The sequence below is a fragment of the Mustela nigripes genome, chromosome 6 (genome assembly GCF_022355385.1).
Source record: "Mustela nigripes isolate SB6536 chromosome 6, MUSNIG.SB6536, whole genome shotgun sequence".
Taxonomy (NCBI): Eukaryota; Metazoa; Chordata; class Mammalia; order Carnivora; family Mustelidae; genus Mustela; species Mustela nigripes.
The window spans coordinates 58521735-58548020 of NC_081562.1; the positions used below are offsets into that span (position 1 = coordinate 58521735).

At 37.2% G+C, this 26286-nt stretch overlaps 1 protein-coding gene across 7 annotated transcripts in view; it reads right to left on the minus strand.

Annotated features, from left to right (window-relative positions):
* EPS8 (epidermal growth factor receptor pathway substrate 8) overlaps window positions 1–26286 on the minus strand; it is a 180608-nt gene that overhangs the window by 63566 nt on the left and 90756 nt on the right. For 6 of the 7 annotated variants that reach the window (XM_059402667.1, XM_059402668.1, XM_059402665.1 and 3 more), the window contains one exon: window positions 1808–1887. In XM_059402667.1, the coding sequence (XP_059258650.1) occupies window positions 1808–1866 (59 nt within the window). In that variant the 5' untranslated portion in view covers window positions 1867–1887. Of the gene's footprint in view, window positions 1–1807; window positions 1888–21055; window positions 21165–26286 lie in introns of those variants that run through there. The other variant, XM_059402664.1, reaches the window with a different exon arrangement.

The following is a 26286-nucleotide window of genomic DNA, read 5'->3' on the forward strand; positions in this document are numbered from 1 at the left end:
TAGCCTCCTGCTACTAATAATGGGAAGTGGAGTAAACATATCACTTGAATTTAAAAAAAAATTATTCAGTAAACATTTATAAACCCAAAAACCTACTAGAATAAGGAATATGGCGGGGGACATGATCCTTTTAATATAACAATTAAGTAAAATGGTTACAATAGAATGTGACATCTGGATAAAACTAACAGATATAACAGGTGAGATCAAAGAATGATTCAATTTTTATCAGGATGTGCAGAAAGTCTTCACTGCCAAGTTGGCATTTCTGCAGAATAGAAAAGACTGGGAAGAAGTTCTACAGACAGGTGGAGAATTAAGTGAGGAAAAGGCATGAGGAACTGGCTCAGTGACTAGCATGGTGTCCAATGGAACGATGCATCTAATGGGGCTGCCTAGAAGAGAGGAATGGCTTCAGACATAGGGAAGGCAAATAGAGGGGATAAGAATTTTGAATTTTTATTCTTTAGATGCAGCAAATTATTTTATGCAAAGACATGCCATGATCAAAAACATTTTTAAAGAAAATAATTCAAATGGCAAGGTAGCCGGGTAGAGGGTACTACAAAAATTATGGTAGGAAAAAGGCCCTACGTAGAATTAGAACAAAAAGAAGGAAGAGACAGGGCGCCTAGGTGGCTCAATGGGTTAAGCCTCTGCCTTCGGCTCAGGTCATGATCTCAGGGTCCTGGGATTAAGCCCCGTATCAGGCTCTCTGCTCAGCCTGGAGCCTGCTTCCCCTTCTCTATCTGCCTGACTCTCTGCCTACTTGTGATCTCTCTCTGTCAAATAAATAAAATTAAAAAAAAAAAAGAAAAAAAGAAAGAAGGAAGAGACAGAATCAAGAGTTCTTTACAGAAGAAAATGTTACACATTCATGACTAAATGGATATTTATTGTAAGAAAAGGGAGGAAGACTGAGGGTGTGGCCAAACTTTCTGGCTTGAGTAACTGATGGACATGATACAATTTACATCATGAATAACCTATGAATTCTGAAAAATAATGAGCGAACTCCAGACCACAATGGCCAACATAAAGTAACTACAATATTATCTACAATAAATAAAGGGACAGCCACTTATGTCAGGGACCTGATTTCAACTTCTACCCAGAGCCATAGGGATTACTTTGTTTGCTCGCCTGACTTTCTATTTGATTTACACAGTGAAAAGTATCTTGACAGATTGGACTGGAAGACATTTAACTCTCCTCAAATGCCAGTGTTTTATAAATAAAAGTAATAGCATACTCCAGAAAAACGGAAATATCGGAAGTATACATTCCACCATGGAAAACAGTAATACATAAAATAACAGAAGAAACTGCCTTCTAGTAGGTCATTGTCCTTGAGGCAGATATTACTTAACCATCTTTTTCTTTCCAGACACAGTAAACTTTTAAATACAATCACAGTTTAGAATTAGAAAGAAATTTTATATTAATGAAGAATAAACTACATAAAGAACTGGCAGTTAATCTTTTCAGTTAAAATATAAAACAAAACCACCAAATCAAATCCAAAAAGAACCCCAACAGGGGTGCCTGGGTGGCTCAGTCAGTTAGGCTTCCAACTCTTGATTTTGGCTTAGGTCATGATCTTGGGGTTGTGGGATGGAACCCCATGCTGAGCTCTGTACTCAGAGCAGAGTCTGCTTAAGGTTCTCTCCCTCACCCTCTACCACCCCCACCCCTGGCCAAGAGTCCCGGCTCATGCATTCTCTGTCTCTCCTTCTCTCTCTAAAAATAGATATATAAATCATAAAAAAAGCACCCCAACAAATTAAATATAAACCTTCCAACTTACTTCATTTGAGCTTGATACATTCCAAAACCACTGGGATGATTAGAAATATGACCATTCATTGTGGTTTTCAGTCCTGGGTTCTGAAAAAAGAAAGGCACATAGATTAAAGGTAATAAAAAGGTCAAGACATTTCAGTTTCAAGTTATGCATTCAACATACACATGTCACTGCCGGGATGACAGAAACACAAAGATAAAGATCTGCATCCTTAAAGAGCTCTGGCGCCAGAAGTGCAGATGGACATATAAACAAAGATTCAACTGGCCTTTAACATTAATGTATTAGAGCGGTAAGCAAACTGAGGCAAGTTAAAGAGAAATCTAAAATATAGTTCTGAGTCCGCTACATATAGAAGGCATAACTGTATATTCTGCTCAACCCTTACACAATTCTTGGTTTTATGAAATGTTACTTTGTTTACTGTTTCATTATGAAAGTACTATAGGTTTATTAACTTTAAAAACTTGAGAAAAGTGCAAAATACAGAAAAGAACAAAGGGGAGAAGCAGTACCCAGAGCACTCTCATTTAACAATCCTGTGAGTTCCCTCCAGTCTTTTTCTTGCATCTACCTTTCTTCTTTCTCCCTCCTTCAAAGCACATTTGACAACATTGTGTATACACACACTTGGATACACCTTTTTTCCAAGAAGGTATCCATTTGCACATTCTTTTCACCTTTTGTGAGAAAGCAATTTCAAAAGTTATCACCTGACATTTCACTTCAGAAAACATTTTTATTTTTATTTTTTATTTTTTTTTTTAAAGATTTATTTATTTATTTGACAGAGAGAGATCACAAGTAGGCAGAGAGGCAGGCAGAGAGAGAAAGAGGAGGAAGCAGGCTCCCTGCTGAGCAGAGAGCCCGATGCGGGACTCGATCCCAGGACCCTGAGATCATGACCTGAGCCGAAGGCAGCGGCTTAACCCACTGAGCCACCCAGGCGCCCCAGAAAACATTTTTAATATGTTTGACAAACTTAACAAATTCTTTCAAACAAGATGAATAAACAAAACTTCCTTCTTGTTAAATCCAATAGCCTTTTCTTTCCTTGTTCTCCGAGACAATACTGCTTACACCTAATTTCTTTCTCTTTTTTTTTAAGATTTTATTTATTTATTTGACAAAGAGAATCATCAGGCTCATGAGCTAGCACAAGCAGGGGGAGGGGCAGGCAGAGTGAGAGGGAGAAGCAGGCTCCCCACTGAGCATGGAGTCAAACAGGACTTGATCCCAGGATCCTGAGATCATGGCCTGAGCAGAAGGCAGACCCTTAACTGACTGAACCGCCCAGGAGCCCCACACCTGATTTATTTCTATTTACTCCTGGACACTTCCTCCTTCTTGTGTTCTGTGACACAATCCTGGATCTTATCTTATTTCTCTTTGTACACATTACATTACTATGTCTTTTCAGTAACTAAGAGGTTGGTAAGGCGCATGCCAGCACTATTAGAAAACAAAGGCAGAGGGAGCAGGAGATTTAACAACTACTGAGTGACTATTATAGGTCAGTAATACCACAGATACTTCCAAGGTGAACAGAACACAGTCCCAGCTTTGGGCCAATAATCTACTGGGAAAAACACTCAGTGAATAAATATGAAATTAAAAATTGTTGTTTCTGTTACAAAGGGTGATATGGGGGTCCATTTTGAAAGGGAACTTCATTCAGATTAGAAGGCCATAGAAAGCCTACACAAAGAAATTATATTCAAAACCACTAACTTCAAGTTAATTCTCTCTCATTTGTCAGCTTTCAATTCAATCACAATGTCCTCTGGGAAGCTTTAACTGAACTCCCTAAAGAGGGAAAAGCCCACTATCAGACATTCTCAGACTATACACTTTTTTAGTTTTGTCGAAGTACTTTCCCCAACTACAAACAATTTTCAAAGTACTTATCACAGGTCTAATTTTTCATTTGTTTAATTCCTGACTCTTCACTGGACTAGAATTTCTAGAAGGGCAGAAACTTTTGTTTAATGCTGATTCTCAAGCAGTAAGAACATAGAATAGGTATTAATTAAATATTTATTCAAAGAAAGAAAAAAAAAAAGAAGGAAGTCCAGGTCCCACCTTTGAAAAACTTTACTGCATTCTTAACAATACAAAATTAATTCAAATGGAACACATAGTAGATAAGTTCCAGTGTGTGTGGCTTGATTTTAAATCAACTAGAAATTCAAAGGGAAAAGCCAAGCTGACTGCCATAATTTTTGGAAGGGGTGAGACCTGACCTAGTTCTTAAAGAATAGTTAAGGATTTATAAAGGTCCTCAAAACACTCAAGTTTCATTCAAGATTTCCCAATGGTCCTGCCCATACTTATTCACAGCTTAGAAGCAAATTTCTAAATTAAGGAACAAAGAAATACTTCTCCCCTTGATTTACAAAATTACAAGTATTACATTAATTCACAAATTACTACATTTACAAAATTACATTACACTTATATTACATTGTTATATTGTTTTTATTGTTGTTTTGTTCTTCTTCAGTTTATACTTCGATATCATCAGTCATAGGCAGGTAAACCAGTTCTCTGGGAAAAAATTAAATCCTGATTTGTAGTGCTTACTGATTTCCATAGTATAAATATTTCCACTATAGCTCATCTCAAGCTAGCAATACTTCTACAGCGGCTTACAAATTTCCTAAATATCTCACAATTGGTTCTCATTCACCTGTTAAGCTCCAAACAGAACACATCATTGTTCTATTCTAGAATTTGGGCCAGGACAGAGGCCTGGAATCACCTTCTGGATCTAGAGCCCATGGCTAGACACAGTCATTCACAGAAGCCTGGAACCCTGCTTCTGGCACTAACTAGCTACACAAGTCAAATAAGCCTCTGTCTCAGTTTTCTCACAGTAAAACAGAGATAATTCTTGGGTCTTTCTAACTCACAGAGCTAGTGAAAAATTAAATGATGGATGTATACGTTTCTTCTCAAGTTTTTTTTTAAAGCACTCTTTCAAAGCAAGCTGGTTCGTTCAGTATATAAATTAAACCCCCAGGGTTTGTACTGGTTTTGATCTGGTTTGCATTTTAAAACCACAGCAGCTGGTTTTAATGAAAAGTGATAGCCACAGCATCTCATCCTTTTCATGTTTAATTCTTCATGACAGTCAAATAAATGCATGGTTTGTGTTTTGTTTTAAAACAGTGATCTGTCAGAATAAGAGAATATTAGAAAAGGGAATAGAAAATGTCAATTTGCTAAATTGAATTTTAAATATAGAAACTTTTCCTATTTGGCAATCATAGTGTCACTTGTCACAGATGCTCATGTAGCAATATGGAGTTTTCAAATATTCAAATATAGCAATTAGAGTGCATACCTTGTACAGAAAACAATTACAAATGCCTGGTTTTTCCTCAGGCTTTTAAAAGACATATCCAAATTATAGCTATGTAGAACATATATATAGTTTAGAGGAACCTTCAAGTCTTACTAAAATAGAAGTATAGTATTTTCTCAATATCAATCAAGAGTAATTCTGTACCTTTAAACCAATACATTGTAATCACTTAAAATAATTATTTTGATTTCTCTCTTTTTTTTTTTCTTTAATAGTGCAGAGAAATTCTGAGGCTGTTTACAAATTAGGACGATTTGGCAGCCAGTCTATATTCAATCCAGAATGTTGTTGGCTTAACAACTAGCTGAAGAACAACACTTGTTGCAGAAATTTAATAAGCAACTAAAAAGCACATTAGTACCAACTGTATGTTCGCTATTGTGATAGATTTCATAAGAAGGCCTAATACAGAGACAAGCCATATATATATACTTTATCACTGCTTTCTGAGTATTTCCCTCCAACTCTAGCTGCTGTGATGGCATCGTTAGAGCACATTTACTGCTTGATTTTATACATGGGAAATGACTAATATCTCAGTTCAAGAACACGGTCGATACTTTACTGATCTGGGAAAACATGCTGATTTTAAAAACAACTACTGTTATTTATTGACACTATAACCTGTACCAAGTATTGTGCTAAATGTTTTCTAGCCCTTACCCTGTTTAATAGACACATTAATTTTTGATGAAGTACTATTTTCCATTCTCATTTTATAGATGATGACATTGAGCTCAAGAGAGTACATGCCATTTGCATGTACCTTTGAAATTTTAAAAATCATCTAGATCCATGAATGACTAGAGAGGAACATGCTATCTGGATGCCTGGGTGGTTCAGTGAGCTAAGCATCTGTTTTTCGCTCAGGCCATCATCCCAGGGTCCTGGGATCACCCACCCCGCTGGGCTTCTGGTGGGTGGGGGTTTCTGCTTCTCCCTCTGCCTCATAGCGCCAGCTCCCCCCCCCCCAATGCTCACACTCTTGCTCACTCACTCACTCTTCTCTCTCAAATAAATAAAATCATAAAAAAAGTAACATTTTGTTTCTTTATCAGATATAATCATAAGCAGAGAACAAAAAGGGGGAAAGAAAATGACATTTGATGAGCCCCACTTCATAGGACATTTTAGAAACCTCATCTCATTGCATCCTTAGAACAGCCTTAGCTCCATTTTGTAGGTGAGCTGTCAGTCTCAAATAAGTTAAGACACCTGTCCAGGTGGTAACACAAGAAGCTAGAACCGGAAACACATGGGTTCACTTAGATGCAGATTTATCTCGGTAACTCCAGTACAGTACTGTAAATGGATTTTCTCTCCTTATGATGTTCTTAATAACATTTTTTTCTAGCTTACCCTATTGTACTGCATAGAGTACATAATACATATATAAAATACGTATTTATCAACTGTTTATGTTATCAAGGACCTTTCCGGTCAATGATCACTATTAATAGGTAAGTCAAAGCTACAATCAGCTAATAGTAGGAAATCAAAAGTGCTATGTGATAGTTTTTGACTGTGAGGGGTCCGGTGCCCCTAACTACCTCATGTTGTTCATAGGTCAAGTGTATAAAAGTAGGTCTTCCGAGTGCTTTAGCACGTAATACTCATATATTTACCTGGATCATTTGCATTTCTTCCATTATAATTAAATACATATTAAAGGAAGGGAGAAATAAGTCTCCAATTTAGCTGGAATCCTCCAACAAAAATAAAAATACGGTAGGACAGGGAACAAAATTCAGAGAGAGAAGAAACTGTCTTAACCCTTCTTCATTACCAGGCTCCCTATCCCCTATCCCACTAAAGCATACCTTGGGGTTGAGTTCTGGGAGAAATGGTGGTAGGATTGGCTGTTGAACTGTTTCTCAGCAAAGTGTCCATTAAATTTCATAAATGACATGAGGAATTTTAACCGAAATCTCCACATACTTATTTAGGTATGAGTTTTCCTTTTTTATATATATACCTTGTCTACATAGGCTTGAAAAAAATCTTTTATCAAAATGTTTATCTCCCTGATTGTATTATTTCCATAATTCATAATGGACTTATACTTAGCCTTATATAATGACTGCTGCAATAAACTGACATTTAAAGGAGTATATACTTTATCAGTGGAAGTTCCTGATTTAATCATTCTGTGACATAATTAATCAGCAAACACAGCCCTCAGTGCCTGGTCACCATGGCCACACCCCTAAAACAGACTGTCATCTACTCCATCACATATCATAGAGGGCTCATTAAAATTACAACTAAATTTGGGGTTTTTACATTTTCTTGTAATCAACTTTTCTATTTTTAAGGCACTTCATATTTACAGAAAAGTTGTGAAAATAGAACACAAAGTTCTTACATAATCTGCACCCTATCTCCTTATTGTTAACACTTTGCATTAGCATGATGTATTTGTGACAATTAATCAAGAATATCAATATTTTATTATTAATTAAAACCAATACTTTATTCAGACTTACTTCACTTTTTTATGTAATGCTTTTTTCTGGTCCAGGATCCTGTCCATAATACCACATTGCATTTAGTCCTCATGTTTCATTAGGCTCCTCTCCACTATAACCATTTCTCATACGCCCCTTGTTTTTGAAGACTATATTAGTTTTCTAGGGCTTCCATAACAAAGTATCACAAATTGGGTGGCTTTGAACAACAGAAACTTATTCTCTCATAGTTGCGGAGGCTTGAAGTCCTAAATGAAGCTAAGCTCTCTCTGAAGGCTGTAGGGAAGGAATCTTCCTTTGTCTCTTCTAACTTCTGATGGTTGCTGGTAATCTCTGGCTTTCCTTGGCTTGTAGATGCATGACTCAAATCTCGGCTCTGTCTTCATATGGCCTCCTTTGGGAGTCTATCTATCTCCAAATTTCCTTCTTCTCGTAAGGACACCACATTAGGATTCACTGGCAAAGACCCTGTCCAAATGCGGTCACATTCTTACGTACAGAGTGGGAGGACTTGAGCATATCTTTTTGGGGGACACAATTCAACCTGCAGTAATGACCCTGACTGCCTTTTGAGGAGTACTGAATTTTGATATACTATAGGATACCTCACAACTGGGATTTGTTTGAAGTTTTTCTCATGATTAAGATGGAGTTAAAGGCTTAGAGGAAGAAGACCATAAAGATATGTGCCACTCTAACCACATCATATCCAAAGTCCATGTTGTTAGCTATGACAACACTGCTTATGCTAACCTTGCTCACTGACTAAAGCAGCATGTGTCATGTCTCCCCATTATTAAGTGACCTCCCTCCCCACCACTCTACAGACCTGTTTAGAAGAAGTCACTATATGTAGTCCACGCTTACATGGTGGAGAGTTAAGCTCCACCTCTTAGAGAGGGAATGTCTGCGGGAATTATTTAGAATTCTTCTGTATGGGAGATTTGTGTATTTTTCCACTATCTTCCTATTTATTCTATTTTTTAGTTAACAGAAATGATAGAAAACTGTACGAGAGAGGATCTGATTCATCAAATAGAAACTCTTGATTGTTCATCCCCTGCTAAACTCCTATTTCAGGTGGTTCAGATGAGATCTGAATTAGGCTTCCATTCTGCACTGGGTACAGCACAGTGTCGAGTGAGAGAGAGAAAGAGAGAAATTGAGGCATCAGAGAGATCATAGCCTTTAACACAAAACCTTGGCTAACACCACCAAAAGACAAAAGGAATTTTAAAAAGTAAACATTATCTAAGAAGTTCAGATCTTCCCAGAAGCAAAAAGCTGTTGAGTGCAGATTCTCAGAAGAGGTAGAAGAATATTCCCTGTGGGCATTTTCTTCCAAAATAAGAATAAAAGTACAGCTTTTCCTGCCAGATCAGTTCTCAACCAAACACGTATCAGGGAACAAAATTTGGGAAAAAGAAGTAAAGAAAACCATCTCACCTGCCTCACCTCTTCCCTCCCCCCGAGTAATTTTTTTTTTTTTTCAAATCTCTATTTTTTGAAAATTAGCCTTAAGGGTTAGTATTCATTGACATTCTATGAACCTTTTGGAAAGGTTCCAAAATGAAAGTTTGTGTCACTGACTAGTGCAAAACAAAAGCTACTGAGGAAATACTCACAGAGGAGTATTTTTATTATGAGACAGTGTTTTTCCATAGTAGTACCACAAGCTAAATTTTTACATTTCAACTTATTTTACAAAGGCAAACAGATAGAGTATGTGGGCCAGACACGACCCAACCTGGTAGAAGGAAAACTATGTTCTGAAATCATCTTTAATGAAATGGAAACTCTGGAATTCAAATTTTATTATGACGTATTAAATGGCCTCTAAAAATAGTAAATCATAAAACCTTACAGGTACAGTGAGAAGAGTTTTAACCCACGGATGAGATATAACATTTTAATATTTAACTACCCTGTTGCCACATGATTACCTTTCTCTGTCTTACCTCGAGCAAAGGACATGAAGAGGTAAACAAAACACTGCTGGTGCTTTACTCTGCATTTTTAGTACAGCTCCTCAGGTCGATTTACGGTTTTACAAACTGTACAACTTATTGTTACCGTAAATGGTTACAACCTACAGAGTGGCGAATGTCACCTTAAAGAAATGATTACACTCAAGTCATCCTGCGTTTCTAAATCATAAATACATCCCTTCATGGTTATAAGTAAGAAATGTTTAATTTCTCAACTATATAAAACATTAAGCAATGCAACTCTGTTTATTTTCTTTTTAAAGATTTTATTTATTTATTTGACAGACAGAGATCACAAGGAGGCAGAAAAGCAGGCAGAGAGAGAGGAGGAAGCAGGCTCCCTGCTGAGCAGAGAGCCTGATGTGGGGCTGGATCCCAGGTCCTGGGATCATGACCTGAGCCGAAGGCGGAGGCTTTAACCCACTGAGCCACCCAGGCGCCCCTGCAATTCTGTTTACAGGAAGGTTAAATAAAGCTTTCTACTGTCTTATAATATATATCACCCTCAAATTGTTTCCCAGATATTTTTATTAAAAGATGCTACTTTTCATCTCAAGCTCATTTCTTTTTGTCTGACATACTACTCAAACATTGGTTATTCTGGTCAGAGGACACAGAGGTATCATATCAATAATTACTCATTATTTCAATTTGTTCTATTTTTCTCAAGATATGGTTTTAGAGATACAAATGTGAGCATAATGGTTATATGGGGGCAGATGTATCAGGTTTAACATCCATAACTTTATAAGTCAACAGAAAGTTGATGACTTGGGTTAATAAGGTAAAATTCTTCAATCATTAACTAACCCTTTTTCCTATTATTCCACACTGCTTAACATTTTGTTGATAAAGATAAAAATGGACTCCTTTAAAATACTACTCTTCACTTATCTTCAAAAACAGAGGCAGTCCCAATATGGTGTGAGAAAGTGATTTGACAAAGAGCAGTCAAAACAAAACAAAGATCAATTCCAGTAATTATCTGCATTTGGCTGAATATAAAAATAACTGATCATCAGTCAGTACTGCTCCTAAGAAAACAAATCCTAACAAAATCTTCCTTGAAAACTTTCCCATCTTATTTGGAAATTTTAGGTTAAGAAAGAAAGAAAGAGAGAAAGAAAAGCTATATTTAGGGAAAAAGCACATTACAAGCAGTGTTAGGACAGCATAGTATCAAGTTTAAGGAAAGTTAGATTAGGAGTGGGTCTAGAAAAGAAAATCTCCCCCAAAGAAGGGTTGAATCAAAGAAGGCAACATAAAGATCTTTAGAAATGTATAGAAGAGGAGGGGAGGCAGCCATCATCACGATCATTTAGTTCTATGTGGCAAGGAGAAAGAGAGAAATGCAAAGTGGGCACCTTATGCTTGGTGGGGGGCATGGGAGGGCATTCAGTTAATAAAAGCCTTCCTTCAGGCTGTGATGCATGGGCTGAGTAAGCTGAGAAGAGCAAAGACAAGAGTCAGCATGGTACATTTAGGAAACCACCAGCAGTTCAGAGTTACTGAAGAATAATTTAAGAGGTAGAAAGTAATGAGGGAGCTAAAACAGCACTGCCTTTCACAGGGGGCAAACTTAATTTACATCAAATTTTGCTGGACCAAAAATCCATGTTTACTAACCATTGTCTGTGTAATTGCTATTCACAATAAATATTAAGATTACATTTCTTTCTTTGTATAATCTCTTATCTTTAGAATAATCATCTTACCTTCAAACCTTAGTTTTCCTTCCTTTCCATTAATGTCATCCCTTCCCTCTGCGCCAGGAGTGAAGCTTCCTTTCAATGCATTTAAACATAATCTATTCCACTTTCATTTCTGTCTTTCTGCAGGCATCTCTCCCTGATCTCTGTGCATTGCCTCATGCACAGTGTTCACTGTGGTATCCAAATCAACACTATCCTATCCATTACTTTCATTTCCTCCTCAGACCCTTGTTTCCTGGATCCCATAACTCCCTCTACTTTACTTTGACTTTTTTCTTTTGGGAGGGCACATACTTCAGAGGGTACCAAAGCTAATTTCTAAAGCTTTACATAACTGAAACATGTTTAATTCAACCTTCACAGAGGACCAGTAGTTTGCCTTGGTTTCCAGATCTATACTGCAAATTATTTTTGCCCCAGAATTTTGAAGCCATTGATCTGTTTTCAGTGTCGCTGCTGAGATGTTAGGTGCCATTCTGTTTCTCAGTGACCTATTTTTTTTTTTTTCTGCAGTTCTGGAGTTTGGGAACCTTCACTTTTTACTTTTTTCCCCCTGATTTTTCTGAAATCTCATGAATATACTGCTATAGCTGTTCTTAAAAAATTCAATATATTAGAAACTCAAGAAATCTTTTCAATTTTGAAAATCACTGTCCTTAAATTCTAAGAAATTTTCTTGAGTTCTTTCTTTGAGCATTTCTTCACGACACTCTTCTAAAACTCTGCCTTTCTAAAGAATTCTACTGTTCTATTCTGAGGACTGAGTCTCTAATGTTATTGCCTTTTCGCATTTGTTTGTCATTTCCTGGTGTTTCTGTTCTATTTTTTGAGTGGCTTCCTTAACTTCATCTCCAAAAAAATCATTTTAAATTTTTCAAATCTTCTATCAATTTTCAATTTCCAGGAGCACATTTTTATGCCTTTCTTAAAAAGTAATACTTGTTTTTAATTCCAGATTGCAGTATATTCTTTGATCTTCCTGAAAATATTGAAGATAATATTCTCCTTCTTCCATTGTGTCTACTGCTGTCAATTTCTTTGTTTTCTCCAGGCTTGTGTTGGTCTCCAAATTTCTTTAAATGTCTAGCGATCATTGGTTACCATTCACACTGAAGACGAAACACTAAAAGACCAATTAGAAAGTCTGTGTAGGTGAGTGGGGATTGCCGAAAGGTAGGCTTCACTGTGGAACGGTCTCCTTGGGCTATTCCACTGGGAGACCACCAACCATTAGTATCCACAGGTCTTTTGCACAGAAGCATCAGATTCTTCAAAGAAGCATCTTCCAACTGAGTATGTGGAGAATATAAAACTGACTGCCAAATTTTTAGAGATAAATAGGAGAATGTGCACTGGGGGCATCACACTACTTAGTGTTTCATTGAATTTCCTACCCTCCTTCTATACCTTGGTATCACCCACTCAAGAGTTCTCTAGCTCACATTCTCCAGAGAACTGACTTCCACTGTTGCTCGAGTGTGGGGAGGCATCTGAGGTCAAAGTTCACTTTAAACACACTTACCACTGCTTTCATGTCACTCTCATTGTCAAGTCTTTCTAAGATTCTGAAGTGTCTCTCTCTAGCAGCTCAGGTTCCAGCTTCTTAATACTTGTAGGCCAGTTACCATTACCCATGGGCTTTCCAGAGTCACTTTATCTCACTGGGTTTCTACAGGTTATGAATCCCCTTACTGTGACTGTTTTGGAAGGAGTGGAATAAATCTGTGTTTGATCTGCCTTTTTCTGTGACATATTTTCATTGTCAAACACTGGTAAATATTTATTAATGAAAACCTTAGGAGAAAAATTCAAGTCACCTCCACTATGAACTTGAGAGGTTAAGATGGACTATGAAATATGAGCACAAGTTTATACTAAAAACAAAAAGACTAGGATAGCCAGAGGGAAAGCAACACAAAAATGAAGAAAATTTACCTAACATAAATTCAGCTGATATTTTGGTAGTGTGTGTTTAACTACCTGTTGTTATATATAACAACAAATGCTATTTTCAAATCCCAGGAAAGAAACAACAATTATAGTGTTTAAAAGTGAGGCAATATCCCCCAACTAAATCAGGGATTATTGTTAATTTTAAAAATGCCTTAACTGTTTTTCTAGAAATTAAGTCATACCTTTAAATGCCCAATAGAGTTAGATGACTAAGTGAAACTTAGATAAATAATCAGTGATTTAAATTATTCAGATTTTTTTCCAAAGAGAAGTCCTATTTACTTATTTTTTTAAAAGATTTGCTTATCTATGAGAAAGAGAGAGAAGGTGTGTGGGAGAAGGAACAGAGGAAGAGAATCTCAAGAAGACTCCTTGCTGACCACAAAGCCAGACTGGGGCTCAAGCCCATGACCCTGAGTTTATGACCTGAGAAAAAATCAAGAAAAGAGCCAGATGTCCAACCAACTGAGCCACCCAGGCACCCCAAGAAGCCTTATTTAGTGAATACAGGTGGGAATGAATTCTTTGTCAGCTCCCCAAAAGAGAAATCAGAGATATCTGCATTAGTTTTAAAATCAAGTTGCCCATAAATGTAGTGTGAAACTCTCTTATTAGGAGGTTAGATATTTACATAGTCATAAAAATTAAAGAAGAGGGGCCCCTGGGTGGCTCGGTGGGTTAAGCCTTTGCCTTCGGTTCAAGTCATGATCTCAGGGTCGTGGGATTGAGCCCCATGTCAGGCTCTCTGCTCAGTGGGGAGCCTGCTTCCCCCTCTCTCTCTGCCTGCCTCTCTGCCTACTTGTGATCTCTCTCTGTCAAATAAATAAAATCTTTAAATAATAATAATAATAAATAAAAATTAAAGAAGATAAAACTTTAAGTCCAATGGGAAAAGATTTATAATTGACACTACTAAATTTCATATTTAAAGGCAGTAAATATAAGCTTTGGCTATGTATAATACTAACCTTGAAAAATGTCTACTATATTCTAACAACAGAAGCACTCAAAAATAGGAGCACAGTTCTTCATAAGCCTCAAATTACCCATGAACTGGGATAAATCTAGACATATTTCTGTTTGCTACTGTAAAAAAAAAAGATAATTTATTAAGCATTTTAGTGTGTGAGTTACTGTGCAAGCACTTTACATACATTATCTTACTTAATTCTTATCCAGCTTACGAGGTTGTAAGAGCTTACTTATACCGGACAGTACAAGACCCCTCACCAAGAGGGTTCCTGGGTTTGTGGGAGGAAGAATTCAAGAGGAAGTATTTTAGAGAAAAAGGACAAAGATTTATTAAGTACAGAAGAATGGAGCTACCTCACAAAGAAGTGGTCTCTCCTCCCACATAAGAAAGAGGACCCCTACTTCACTTCTAATGAAGGATTTTATTAGGTTTTTTGTGTTTTTTTTTGTTTATTTATTTTTTTTAATTAGCTAACCTATAGGGAGGGAGGGGCTTACTCTAACTTTGGATTTATCACTTACATTAGGTGGTTAGTTATTCCACTGTCTTAGGGTTAGGGAATTACCCACAGTAAGCATTTTTAGGAATGTCCAACTTTTGTAGCTTTTATTCCTGGAGGGAAGGGAGTCTCATAATTTTCCATGAGTTGAATCTTGTGATTCTGTTTATGATACTCATTTTTAGGTTAAGGGTCAGCCTAAAACCAAAATGGCTTTACTTTGGTCAGCTTGTCTCTTTAGTCTCCCTTCCCTCCTGCCTCATCATTATCCTGTGTTAATGAGGAATCTGGGACTTACAAAAGCTATAAGTAAAGACGACTTGGCCATGACAACTACGTACCATGGCTAAGGTATACCAAGTCATGTTTTTAACTATCACATACTTCCCTTTAAGTATTGATAAATCCAGTATTTTTAAATTGGTTAGGGATATGTCAACACTGATTAATTAAAAGCCAAAATGACCTTCGTAAATTCAAATAAGATCCATTCAATAGTAATCGTCACCAGCCAATACCGGTACTAATTTATTCAATCATTCACTCATTCAACAAACATTTACTATGTAACCATTATTTGCCCATCAGTGATCTAGATGGGCACTGTTAAATAAAACCTCCTGTGATGCTGAAAATGTGTGATATCATCAATATCCAATACAGTAGCTAAGCACAAGTGTTGAACACTTGAAGTGTGGCTAGTACCATTGAAAAACTGTAATTTTAATTTATTAAGTTTAAATTAGCTTAGGGGTACCTGGGTGGCTCAGTTGGTTAAGCACCCAACTCGATCTCAGCTCAGGTCTTGATTTCAGGGTCATGAGTTCTCACCCCATGTTGGGCTCCACACTGGGCATGGAGTTGTTTTTGTTGTTGTTGTTGTTGTTGTTTTAATTAAATTTAAATTAGTTTATATTTAAATATAAATAGCCACATTTGGCCAATGGCTATCATACTAGACAGGAAAGCTCTAGATATCAAGGGCCCAGTTGGCAGACATGGTTCCCACTTTCATGGAGCTCACAGTCTAGTGAGAAAGCCAACATGAATGATAATAAATATTACAGTTTCTGTTAATGGCTTAGAAGGAAAAGAATAGAAAAGGTGTATTTATAAGATATAAAGTCAGACTCAGTCACATCTAGCAATGAACATCTAAAAACTATAGGATTAAGAGATTCATGCTGAAAATGTTATTTCAGGGTTTCCTCATTTAAACTCCAGGATAGGGGCGCCTGGGTGGCTCAGTGGGTTAAGGCCTCTGCTTCGGCTCAGGTCATGATCCCAGGGTCCTGGGATCGAGCTCCGCATTGGGCTCTCTGCTTAGAATTTTTTGTGTTGCTATAAATTTATTATAATAAGAGTACACGCATTTGTACAGAAAAGAACTAACAGTGTAACTTATAAAGAAGAAAGAAAAGGAATGACTTTGAATGCTTATGAAGTAAAGGCAAGACAAAATCAGGATGCAACCTAGAGTTTCAAATGATTACAAAATTCCAAAAGGTCATGGTATCACCTTGACTTTTGATCAGCAAAATCCCTGCCTGTAACAGAGTATTAATCTATGGGAACACATTTCCAATTGTATAATAGCAATCAATAAAACTAGAATTGACTTTTATATTCAACTTTCAGATAGCAAATGTTTTTACAAACATGGTAACATATGAACTGTTTCAGGGTTCAGCTATAAGGTAATAAAAAAGGCTCTATGAAAATGTAGAAATAATCCATTTTATCTCTATTAAGCAGAAGTATATACAGTGGGTGATTTTCCTCCAACTTCTTTGGAAAATATATTTTCTCAGAAATTTCAACAAATCAACTTAAAAAAACCTTTGCTGATTTTCCTAACACAATTTTACATATTTTTACTGAATTTGATGAGGAAAGGAGTTAAGTTTTCCTGAAGCTACTAAACTAAGCATCAGCATAGCTTAAACTCAGCAAACTCATTTCAATATATTACACTATAAGAGAATACATGATTATTTCTGATAAAACATTTTTTTTAATATTTGGTACTATTTCTTTTTTTTTATATTGTATGCTTTCATTTTTTCTTTTTTTATTAATTTTTTATTTTTTATAAACATATATTTTTATCCCCAGGGGTACAGGTCTATGAACTGCCAGGTTTACACACTTCACAGCACTCACCAAAGCACCCTCCCCAATGTCCATAACCCCACCGGCCTTCTCCCAACACCCCTCCCCCCAGCAACCCTCAGTTTGTTTTGTGAGATTAAGAGTCACTTATGGTTTGTCTCCCTCCCAATCCCATCTTGTTTCATTTATTCTTCTCCTACCCACTTAAGCCCCCATGTTGCATTACCACTTCCTCATATCAGGGAGATCATATGATAGTTGTCTTTCTCCGCTTGACTTATTTCGCTAAGCATGACACGCTCTAGTTCCATCCATGTTGTCGCAAATGGCAAGATTTCATTTCTTTTGATGGCTGCATAGTATTCCATTGTGTATATATACCACATCTTCTTTATCCATTCATCTGTTGATGGACATCTAGGTTCTTTCCATAGTTTGGCTATTGTGGACATTGCTGCTATAAACATTCAGGTGCATATGCCTCTTCGGATCACTACGTTTGTATCTTTAGGGTAAATACCCAGTAGTGCAATTGCTGGGTCATAGGGCAGTTCTATTTTCAACATTTTGAGGAACCTCCATGCTGTTTTCCAGAGTGGTTACACCAGCTTGCATTCCCACCAACAGTGTAGGAGGGTTCCCCGTTCTCTGCATCCTCGCCAGCATCTGTCATTTTCTGACTTGTTGATTTTAGTCATTCTGACTGGTGTGAGGTGATATCTCATTGTGGTTTTGATTTGTATTTCCCTGATGCCGAGTGATATGGAGCACTTTTTCATATGTCTGTTGGCCATATATTTGGTACTATTTCTTAAAGTAGTTTTTAAACTCCATATATTTGTGTCATGTAAGCAGTAAAAATCTGTTAATAAGAGGACTGCCAGGATATTAAGTGATTTTTTTTTTTTTAAATTGGAGCTGGGGGTGGAGGGTCAGAGGGAGGTAGAGAATCTTAAGCAGGCTCCACATCTAGCACAGAGCGCAATGCTGGGCTCAGCCTGATTTCACAACCTCACAACCCTGAGCCAAAATCAAGAGCTGGACGCTTAACGGACAGCCACCCAGATGCCCCTTAAGTGATCATTTGATGAGCTAAACTGGAATCATTTCAGAAGCTTCTTGTGATAAAATTTGAATCAATCTAATATTATTGCCTCCTAAAACTTAAATTTATTTTTTTTTAAGATTTTATTTATTTATTTGACAGAGAGAGATCATAAGTAGGCAGAGAGGCAGGCAGAGAGAGAGAGAGAGAGAGTGAAGCAGGCTCCCTGCTGAGCAGAAAGCCTGATGCAGGACTCGATCCCAGGACCCTGAGTTCATGACCTGAGTCGAAGGCAGCAGCTTAACCCACTGAGCCACCCAGGAGCCCCTTAAATTTATTATTCTTATACTTAAATCAATCAATGATTCCTCACCACTCTCCAGAAAGCATCCAATTCAATTAGCTAGCATAGTACTCTTTTCTGATCTAAATTTTTATACATTTAAAGCTTCCTTTAGGGGCACCTGGGTGGCTCAGTGGGTTAAGCCTCTGCCATCAGCTCAGGTCATGATCCCAGGGTCCTGGAATCGAGCCCAGCACCAGGCTCGCTGCTCAGCAGGGAGACTGATTCCTCCTCTCTCTCTCTGTGCCTGCCTCTCTGCCTACTTGGATCTCTGTCTGTCAAATAAATAAATAAAGTCTTTAAAAATAAATAAATAAATAAAGCTTCCTTTCCGCCATTTCTGCCTTCCTGCCACCTTCCCTGCTTCATCCCAGACCACTCTTCCACTCTGAACCCTCCCTATACTTGCAAAGGCAGACTATACATCATTTTGAAGATTCTTGCCATCAAGTAACATCTTCTATCTGGAATATTCTCTCACCCAAAAATCTCCCTGCCACCTTCATCTGGACAGCTCCTAGTCAAACTTCAGATCTAGAGAGGTCCTCCCTGATTTCCATTTAAAGTAGGATGGAGAGATGCCTCTTTCATGTGTTCCCATTGTATTTGAGACTAACATGAAGATGCACTTAGCATACTACAGTAACTTCCTACTTTTGTTGTTTGTATACAGGACTATAAGTTTCTTGAGGGCAGGGGCTAAATAATTTTATTGAACACAAAGTGTGAAGCAGAGTGCCTAATACATAGTAAGTTCTCAGTAAAAATGTATTCAGTGAATGAAAAACATTATGCCAACAATTATTTTTTTACTTGGCCAAATTAAGATGTTTATCTCAAATCTTCTTAAGAAAAAACAGAATGAAACTATGTTCTAAAAGTAAGAAAAACTAACAGGAACTATTTTAGTTAGTCAGAGTTAAAAGCAGACTATATTTAGCACCAACAGCCTCTAACAGAAGCCACTCAAGGAAAACAGCAAGCACCGTCCACTACTATGCCCCAATCCCTCTAAGTTACCCCGTTCACACTGTAAAATACACATCTCCCTCCCCTTGTCTTTCCATCTTGACTTCACTTACCACCAGCCACCTTCCTTATTTTTCCCAAATGGAAAGGAAAAAAAAAATCCTCATCTAACCATATCCTCTCACCTTTGCAATTCTGCCCCTTGTCTGATAGTATCAGTCCTACCGGAATCTAACCACTTTCTGCAAGTGTGAGGAAATTCTGTTCCTAGACTTGCCATTGGGACATCCTGGATGCCAACTTGATTTAGGTTTGTTGTGAGATTAGAAAACACTGAACACCAAAGTTAATATTATTCCTTGCTTTGTCAATACTATTCCTAACTCTGGGTCCTTGGACATGGGATGTTCATTTGTACTGATTAATCTGGAAATTAAGGTATTTCCAGGAGTTCTCTGCAGCTCTAAAGTCTAGTGCATTAGTTCGGTGACATCAGTCACAGAGGCTAGCACACCGGCTCAGTGTACTTCTTGTCAACTAAATTCACTCTAAGGATCACCTGACAAAAGAGAAATGGAAGAAAGTATCGTATTTTCTCATGGTGTTGGGGAGAAGTCAGGGGGAGTTAACATAGGTAACTTTGAGGACTTGATATACATTACCCTCAAAACCTCTAAAGCATGCCTAGACTGCCTATAAAGAAAGCATGTAATATACATAGATATAGATATATCTATATACCTATAGATAAACAGATCTATTTTTTTTACAGTTTAGCTGGTAAGAAGCCCTGGGAACAGCACATAGCAGCACAGAGTAGCACACTCCTCCAAATTCAGTTAGCTAGGAAGAATAAGATTTAAGATGAATGTCCCTGTTCTCCCAAGAACCAAAGCTGCTCTATTCTGAGATGCTAAGAAGGAAATGTCTCTAGGAAACAAGTGTTTGAATTTTATGAGATATGATATGTTTACAAGAGTGGTACTTAATCTTAACTGCCACTGTTGTCACCTCGGGGAAGGCTAGTTTTGCCAAGAGCCATGTGGCTGCTTCCCTGCCATGAAAGAAGTAGGATGAAGCAAAGTGGCCCTACTCCAGAAGCAGCGGTAGGTGCCAAGACAGAAAATCAAAGAATCCACCTGATCTAGGCCCAGACGCTTAAGAAAGAAGTGAAAAATGACCGACTAATAATCTACTGATGTAAGTGGGCAAAGGACAGGTGATCCACAGCATGGATTTGGCTGCCCTTGCCAAGCTTACAAAGCCTCAAATGGCAATGCTTGACTCAGAAAACAAAGCCCTTCTGCTCCCCTGCACCCCCCGGAGGGCATGAGCAAGCTTGCACATAAGGTAATTCCCCAGCATCCAAAGACCACTTTCCAATTCCTAAAAAATAACAGTATTTCTGCCAAGAAAATAAAAAATGGTTTTGGGGCGCTATTTCAGAGCTCCTGGAAACAATCAAAACTTACTCCAATGTTTGTGCTGTGGTACCTTGGGACAGTGAAAAGAGCATACCATGAAGATAGAAGAGACGAAAAAGCACACGTGGCTCACTTAAGATCTATTACCTACAGCTACATCTCTTAGTTCTTTATTTTCCTGAAGAAATGTATATTGGGAGGGAAATAGAAACGGAGAGGTCTTCTTTAAATACGGATTTTTAAAAATGAGATTCACTGAAGTAAAAACCAATTCCAATCAATCAAATACAACTCAAGAGAAATACAAGATCCTCAGAGCAAAAACATGTTACCAAATACATTCTCTCTCTCTCTCCCCCACCCCCCCACCCACACACACAGAAATTTCCTTTGCTTACCATTCCAGGCCCAACACATTCTGTCCTCAGTAATTTCTCCAGTCCTCCACATTCTCTTTCGCACTCACACCTATAAACCTTCACTTCGTCTCACTCTCTTCTGAGCATATCTTGCACTGATTCACCTTCAAGCCTCTGCTCTGATCTTAAATGCTCTTCCTGCCACTTCATACCTCCCTTCTAGCAACTGCTCAATTCTACTCTTAGTACCTACATTTCAGTCTTCCCAGACCAGACATTAACAGTATCTAGTCCTTTGACAACGATTTATCATGTTTAGTATTTTTTAATGTAGTTACAAAGAAGAACTCTATTTGTTCCTTTGTATCTCTGACACAATTCTGGGGTGTGGCAAATTAGTACAATCTTCTGCAAAGTAAATGCTGTACTAAAGTCAAATGTGTGCTAAGAGACGAGACCTGGAATTGTAGTGATCAAAGACATTTACACATGACTACCTGATACAAATGAGTCTTGAGGTAAAACTGATGCAAAATAAAAACTAGTTTAGAAGTACAGAAACAACTGAACTGTTTTTTAAAAACATTAACAGAATTTCAACAATCACTATTAGGTAAGAGTGGAAAAACCAATAAAAGTACTATTGTTGATGTGGTCATGTATCAATGATTTTAACACATGATCTAAAAAGCAGAACTTTGGATAAAAGTAAGCCTATTTATATCAAGGAGGTTCAGAACTGACTCAGAGGAAAAAGTATTATCCTCTGACTCATCAAGACCACTTCCTGAAACACCCAATGTTTTTCTTGGAAGGAAGTCTATACAAGTGCCATTTCATTCAAACACTGATTAGACAAAATTGAAGTCTAACACAAAATGGACAAAAAGACATGTATTTTCCAAAGCCAACCAAGTTTCAAAGTAGACCATTCCATAAACATATATTATCTGGTCATAAAAGGGAAGCTTTTAAACACAGAGAAAAAGGAATAATCCCACGTATATTACAATGACTAAATCACTGACTACGTACACATATCCCTCTTTATACCATAATCTCTTAATAATAAAGAAACAACCTTATGATTTTAATCCACAAAATTAACTGATGTCTTTGGCTTCAAAACAATCATTTTTTTTTTTCAAAGTAATTCTTTTCCCTCTCCGAATCAACTCTGTAGCCAATATTTAATAATAATTTACAAAAAGAATAAATGATACTTATTAAAGGCTTACTAAATATGGCACACTAAATATGTGCCAAACACTGTTATAGGTTCTTAGCATACATTAATTCAACTGATCATCACAACCCCTCTAAGAGGTAGGTACAATGATTATCTCAATTTTACAGATGAGGAAACTGAGACACAGAACAATGAAGTACTTTGCCCCATGACACCTAGTACATAGGAAAGCCTCAAATAGGCTTTAGACCAACTCAAGAGCCCATATATTTTCTCTGCTGTGTGACCACATGCCTTCCATTAGAATGCCTAGTAAGCATTCTAGCACACACACACAACCCACACATATAAGCAAACATATACATATCTGTATAAACAGTTCATTTACATAATTTGTGCCAAAATTTCCTATGTCCTCTCACATTGGTTTTTAACTCCTAATGTAACTATAACATCGATGATATAATCTTTTACCTAGAAGAATAATTACCTAGATAAGCTTTGAAACACTGCACTTTCCAGATACATTTATGTCCTTCTCATTTGTTTTTTATTTCTAAAGCACTGGAAATATCTCACAGAACTACAAAAACACCAAAATGATACTGTCCTGGACACAGCCCTTGGGGAAGAAAAATACACATAACATTTCCTATTTCAAAATAACAAGCAATTAAACTGAATCTTGCTGTTTGTTTCCTCTTGAGTAATCTAGACTGGAAAGAGTTCAAATATCTGATTCTTGCAGTATTTTGCTTTCAGTAGAAAGACCATCTTTTAAGATGCCAGTTCAGCTAGTAAGTATTCACTCATATCTATACCTGGTTCACAAAACATAGTTTAAATACCAAATGGCTGCATATTTCTAGTTCTAAACATTTGAAAAAAAGTTCCTAGTTAGTTAATGAGGCAGAATAAGCACTTTGAAAAAAGCCCCTCCACTCTGCCCTTCAGATAATTAAAAAGCAGTATAAGAAGGGCCAATTTATCCCAGAGTGTGAAGTCCTTACAGCAGCAGCCTATGGAAATAGAATATCCCCAGGGTCAACACCACTCTGGAGGTGCTGAAGATGGACAGGTGCTGTTGGAAGCTGGCCTGCCCAGGGTGATTTTAGGGCCAAGATAGAGTCATCCTGCTTTATTAAAGTGTATCATTTACCCAAGTGACATACCACTGGAAATTAATTTATTAGGTTGAATTAAGTGTTTTTACCCCTAAGAACCACTTTTAAACTTCAAGCACTTCTAGAAGTAAAAATATATGGTATTATGGAGACATAAGTATGAATTACCAGATACTTTCTACTAGGATAAGCAAAATTTAAAGTAATGTGAGAATAGCTATGAAGTCAGTGTGCCCATTAATGTAAGAAATCTGTACAGAAATAGAGCAGTAGTAAGTTACCGAGAGAACATGACTAAGAAAGGATGATTAAAGTCATCTAGGTTTTTTTTTGCCTAAACCTACCAGGTGGTGGACTTCCTAGCAAGGACATATAAACAACACGGCTGCTCTGTCCTAGGAGCATTCAATTTAGCAAAGATGTAATTACAATGCAACTTAGTAAACGCTATGGTCAGGGTATGAACAATGTGCTATGGAAGCATCCACCTAGGGTAGATTGTTGGTAGGGTTCATATAAGAGGTAACAGTAGAACCAGGTGAAAGACACAGTGTGTCAATCAGTAGGTGTAAGGGGGCAGTGAGAGAACATTCTAGGCATATGCAAAGAGTAGTACATGGAAGGACATGAGTTTCAGGGCATAGTCAGATAATCACTGTGGCTGCAACCTAGCCTATATAAAAAGATAATGTGATTGAGAAAAACTTGATGCCAGAATATGAGTGGTCTTATAGAACATGTACAGAAATTTGGGTTTAATTTTTATGCCACCAGTAAATCAACCGTGGGATTAAGTCATATTGCCAATTTTTAATAAAATAATTATGGGGGCATGCTGGAGGCAGACTGAATAAGGAATCAAAGTTAATTAATTTTAAGAAAATTGTATTGGTTTCTTTCATTCTTACGTGAAGTATCCGAATTGTATTTTGCTCTACATATTTTTTGGAAAAAATTAAGACTCACCTATGTCATAATTTCTGAGTTCTCCAAGGAGAAAGAGGAGGATAGTTTAACTAAAATGTGTTTACCAATAATTTACAAGGACACAGCCCACATTTTCTAGAGTTACAGGTTATGTAAGGCATCCGTTGAAGCGATATTCATCCTATTTTAGAAAAGTTCATTTTAAAAATCCAGAAAGTAAGAGAATTGAAGGTAGTTTTTTGTTTGTCAGTGAAAAAACATTCTTTTAATTATGCATTTGCTGTGGAGAACTATGGCAGTGTTCCTCAAAAACTTAAACACAGAATTACCATATATATTCCCATAGTTCCACTCCTGGGTATATACCCAAAAGAACTGAAAGCAGGTACCTAAAGATATACTTAGACTCCATGTTCACAGCAGCATTATTCACAATGGAAAAAGCTGGAAGCAATCCAAGTGTCCACTGACAGGTAAATAGATAAGCAAAATGCATATATACACAATGGAATATCACTCGGCCTTCAAAAGGAAGGAAATTCAGATGCGTGCAACAACATGGAAGGAACTTAAAGCCATTATGCTAAGTCAAACTAAGTCAAACAGACCAATCACAGAATGACAAATACTGTATGATTCCACTTATATGAAGACCTAGAGAAGTCTAACTCCTAAGAATAGAAAGTAGAACGGAGGTTGCCAGAAGCTGATGGGGATGGAAGAATGGGTAGTTACTACTGAGTGGCTTCAGTTTCAGCTCATGAAGATGTATACTTAAAGACAATGAAAATGGTAAATTTTATATCATGTATATTTTACCATGATAATAAAAAAAATAACTGAGGAATGAATGGACAACTGAATGTCTGAAAGCCCATCAAGTATGACCACCTGGTCCAAGGTGAAGGCTATCAATGACGAGTACTGAATGTGTAAAGAATTTCTGTGGCAAATACACACGTTAAAAAATTAAAATTAGGGGCGCCTGGGTGGCTCAGTGGGTTAAGCCACTGCCTTCGGCTCAGGTCATGATCTCAGGGTCCTGGGATCGAGTCCCACATCGGGATCTCTGCTCAGCAGGGAGCCTGCTTCCTCCTCTCTCTCTCTGCCTCTCTGCCTACTTGTGATCTCTCTCTGTCAAATAAATAAAATAAAATCTTTAAAAAAAAAATTAAAATTAAAACCATCCCTACGGTTTTATGTTTGTGTCTATGTACCTATCCATATGTACAAATGTGTGTGTGTATATATTTTTAAATTTGAAATAAACTAGATCATATACTCCACTTTAGTAAAGATCAAGACACAAAATCCCTAATCTATAAAAACAGTGAATTAAACTGTGGGGGGGAAAACCAAGAGCCCTGATCAAGATTTTACCAATTCTCAATTTTAGGTTCATCTCTCATATTATTTAGCAGTCTCTCTTGCAAATGCCATTTCTCACTGATCCTTCATTTTCTCACCAGTCAAAAGGAGTATCTATGTTTTATCCTACACACAATCTCACAATATACAGAGTGGATAAAATAAGACAATGTATACATACAGTTACTTATAAAATTTAAAATAAGCTGGAATAGATATGTTCCTTACAAAAGGATCATTTGACTTATGAAACAGGTTAAAGGAATCTTTAAAATTTCTCTGCATTTTTCACTTTTTTATTGAGCTCTTAAACAATATGAAGGACATAGAAACTTTAAGGAAAACATGCATTGAACAAAATAAAATACATCAGTATTCCTAAGGGTATAAATACATACAAATATCTAAGTCACTAATTTCAATACTCAAGAAAGAATCTGTTTAAAATAAACACCTAAGAGTGGGCACCTGGGTGGCTCAGTCAGTTAAGTGTCTGCTTTCAGTTCAGGTCATGATCTCAGGGTCCTAGGACTGAGCCCTGCATCAGGCTCCCTGCTCAGTTGGGAATCTGCTGCTCCTTCTGCCCCTACCTTTGATTGCACACACACACACACACACACACACACACACACACACTCTCTCTCTCTCTCTCTCTCTCTCTC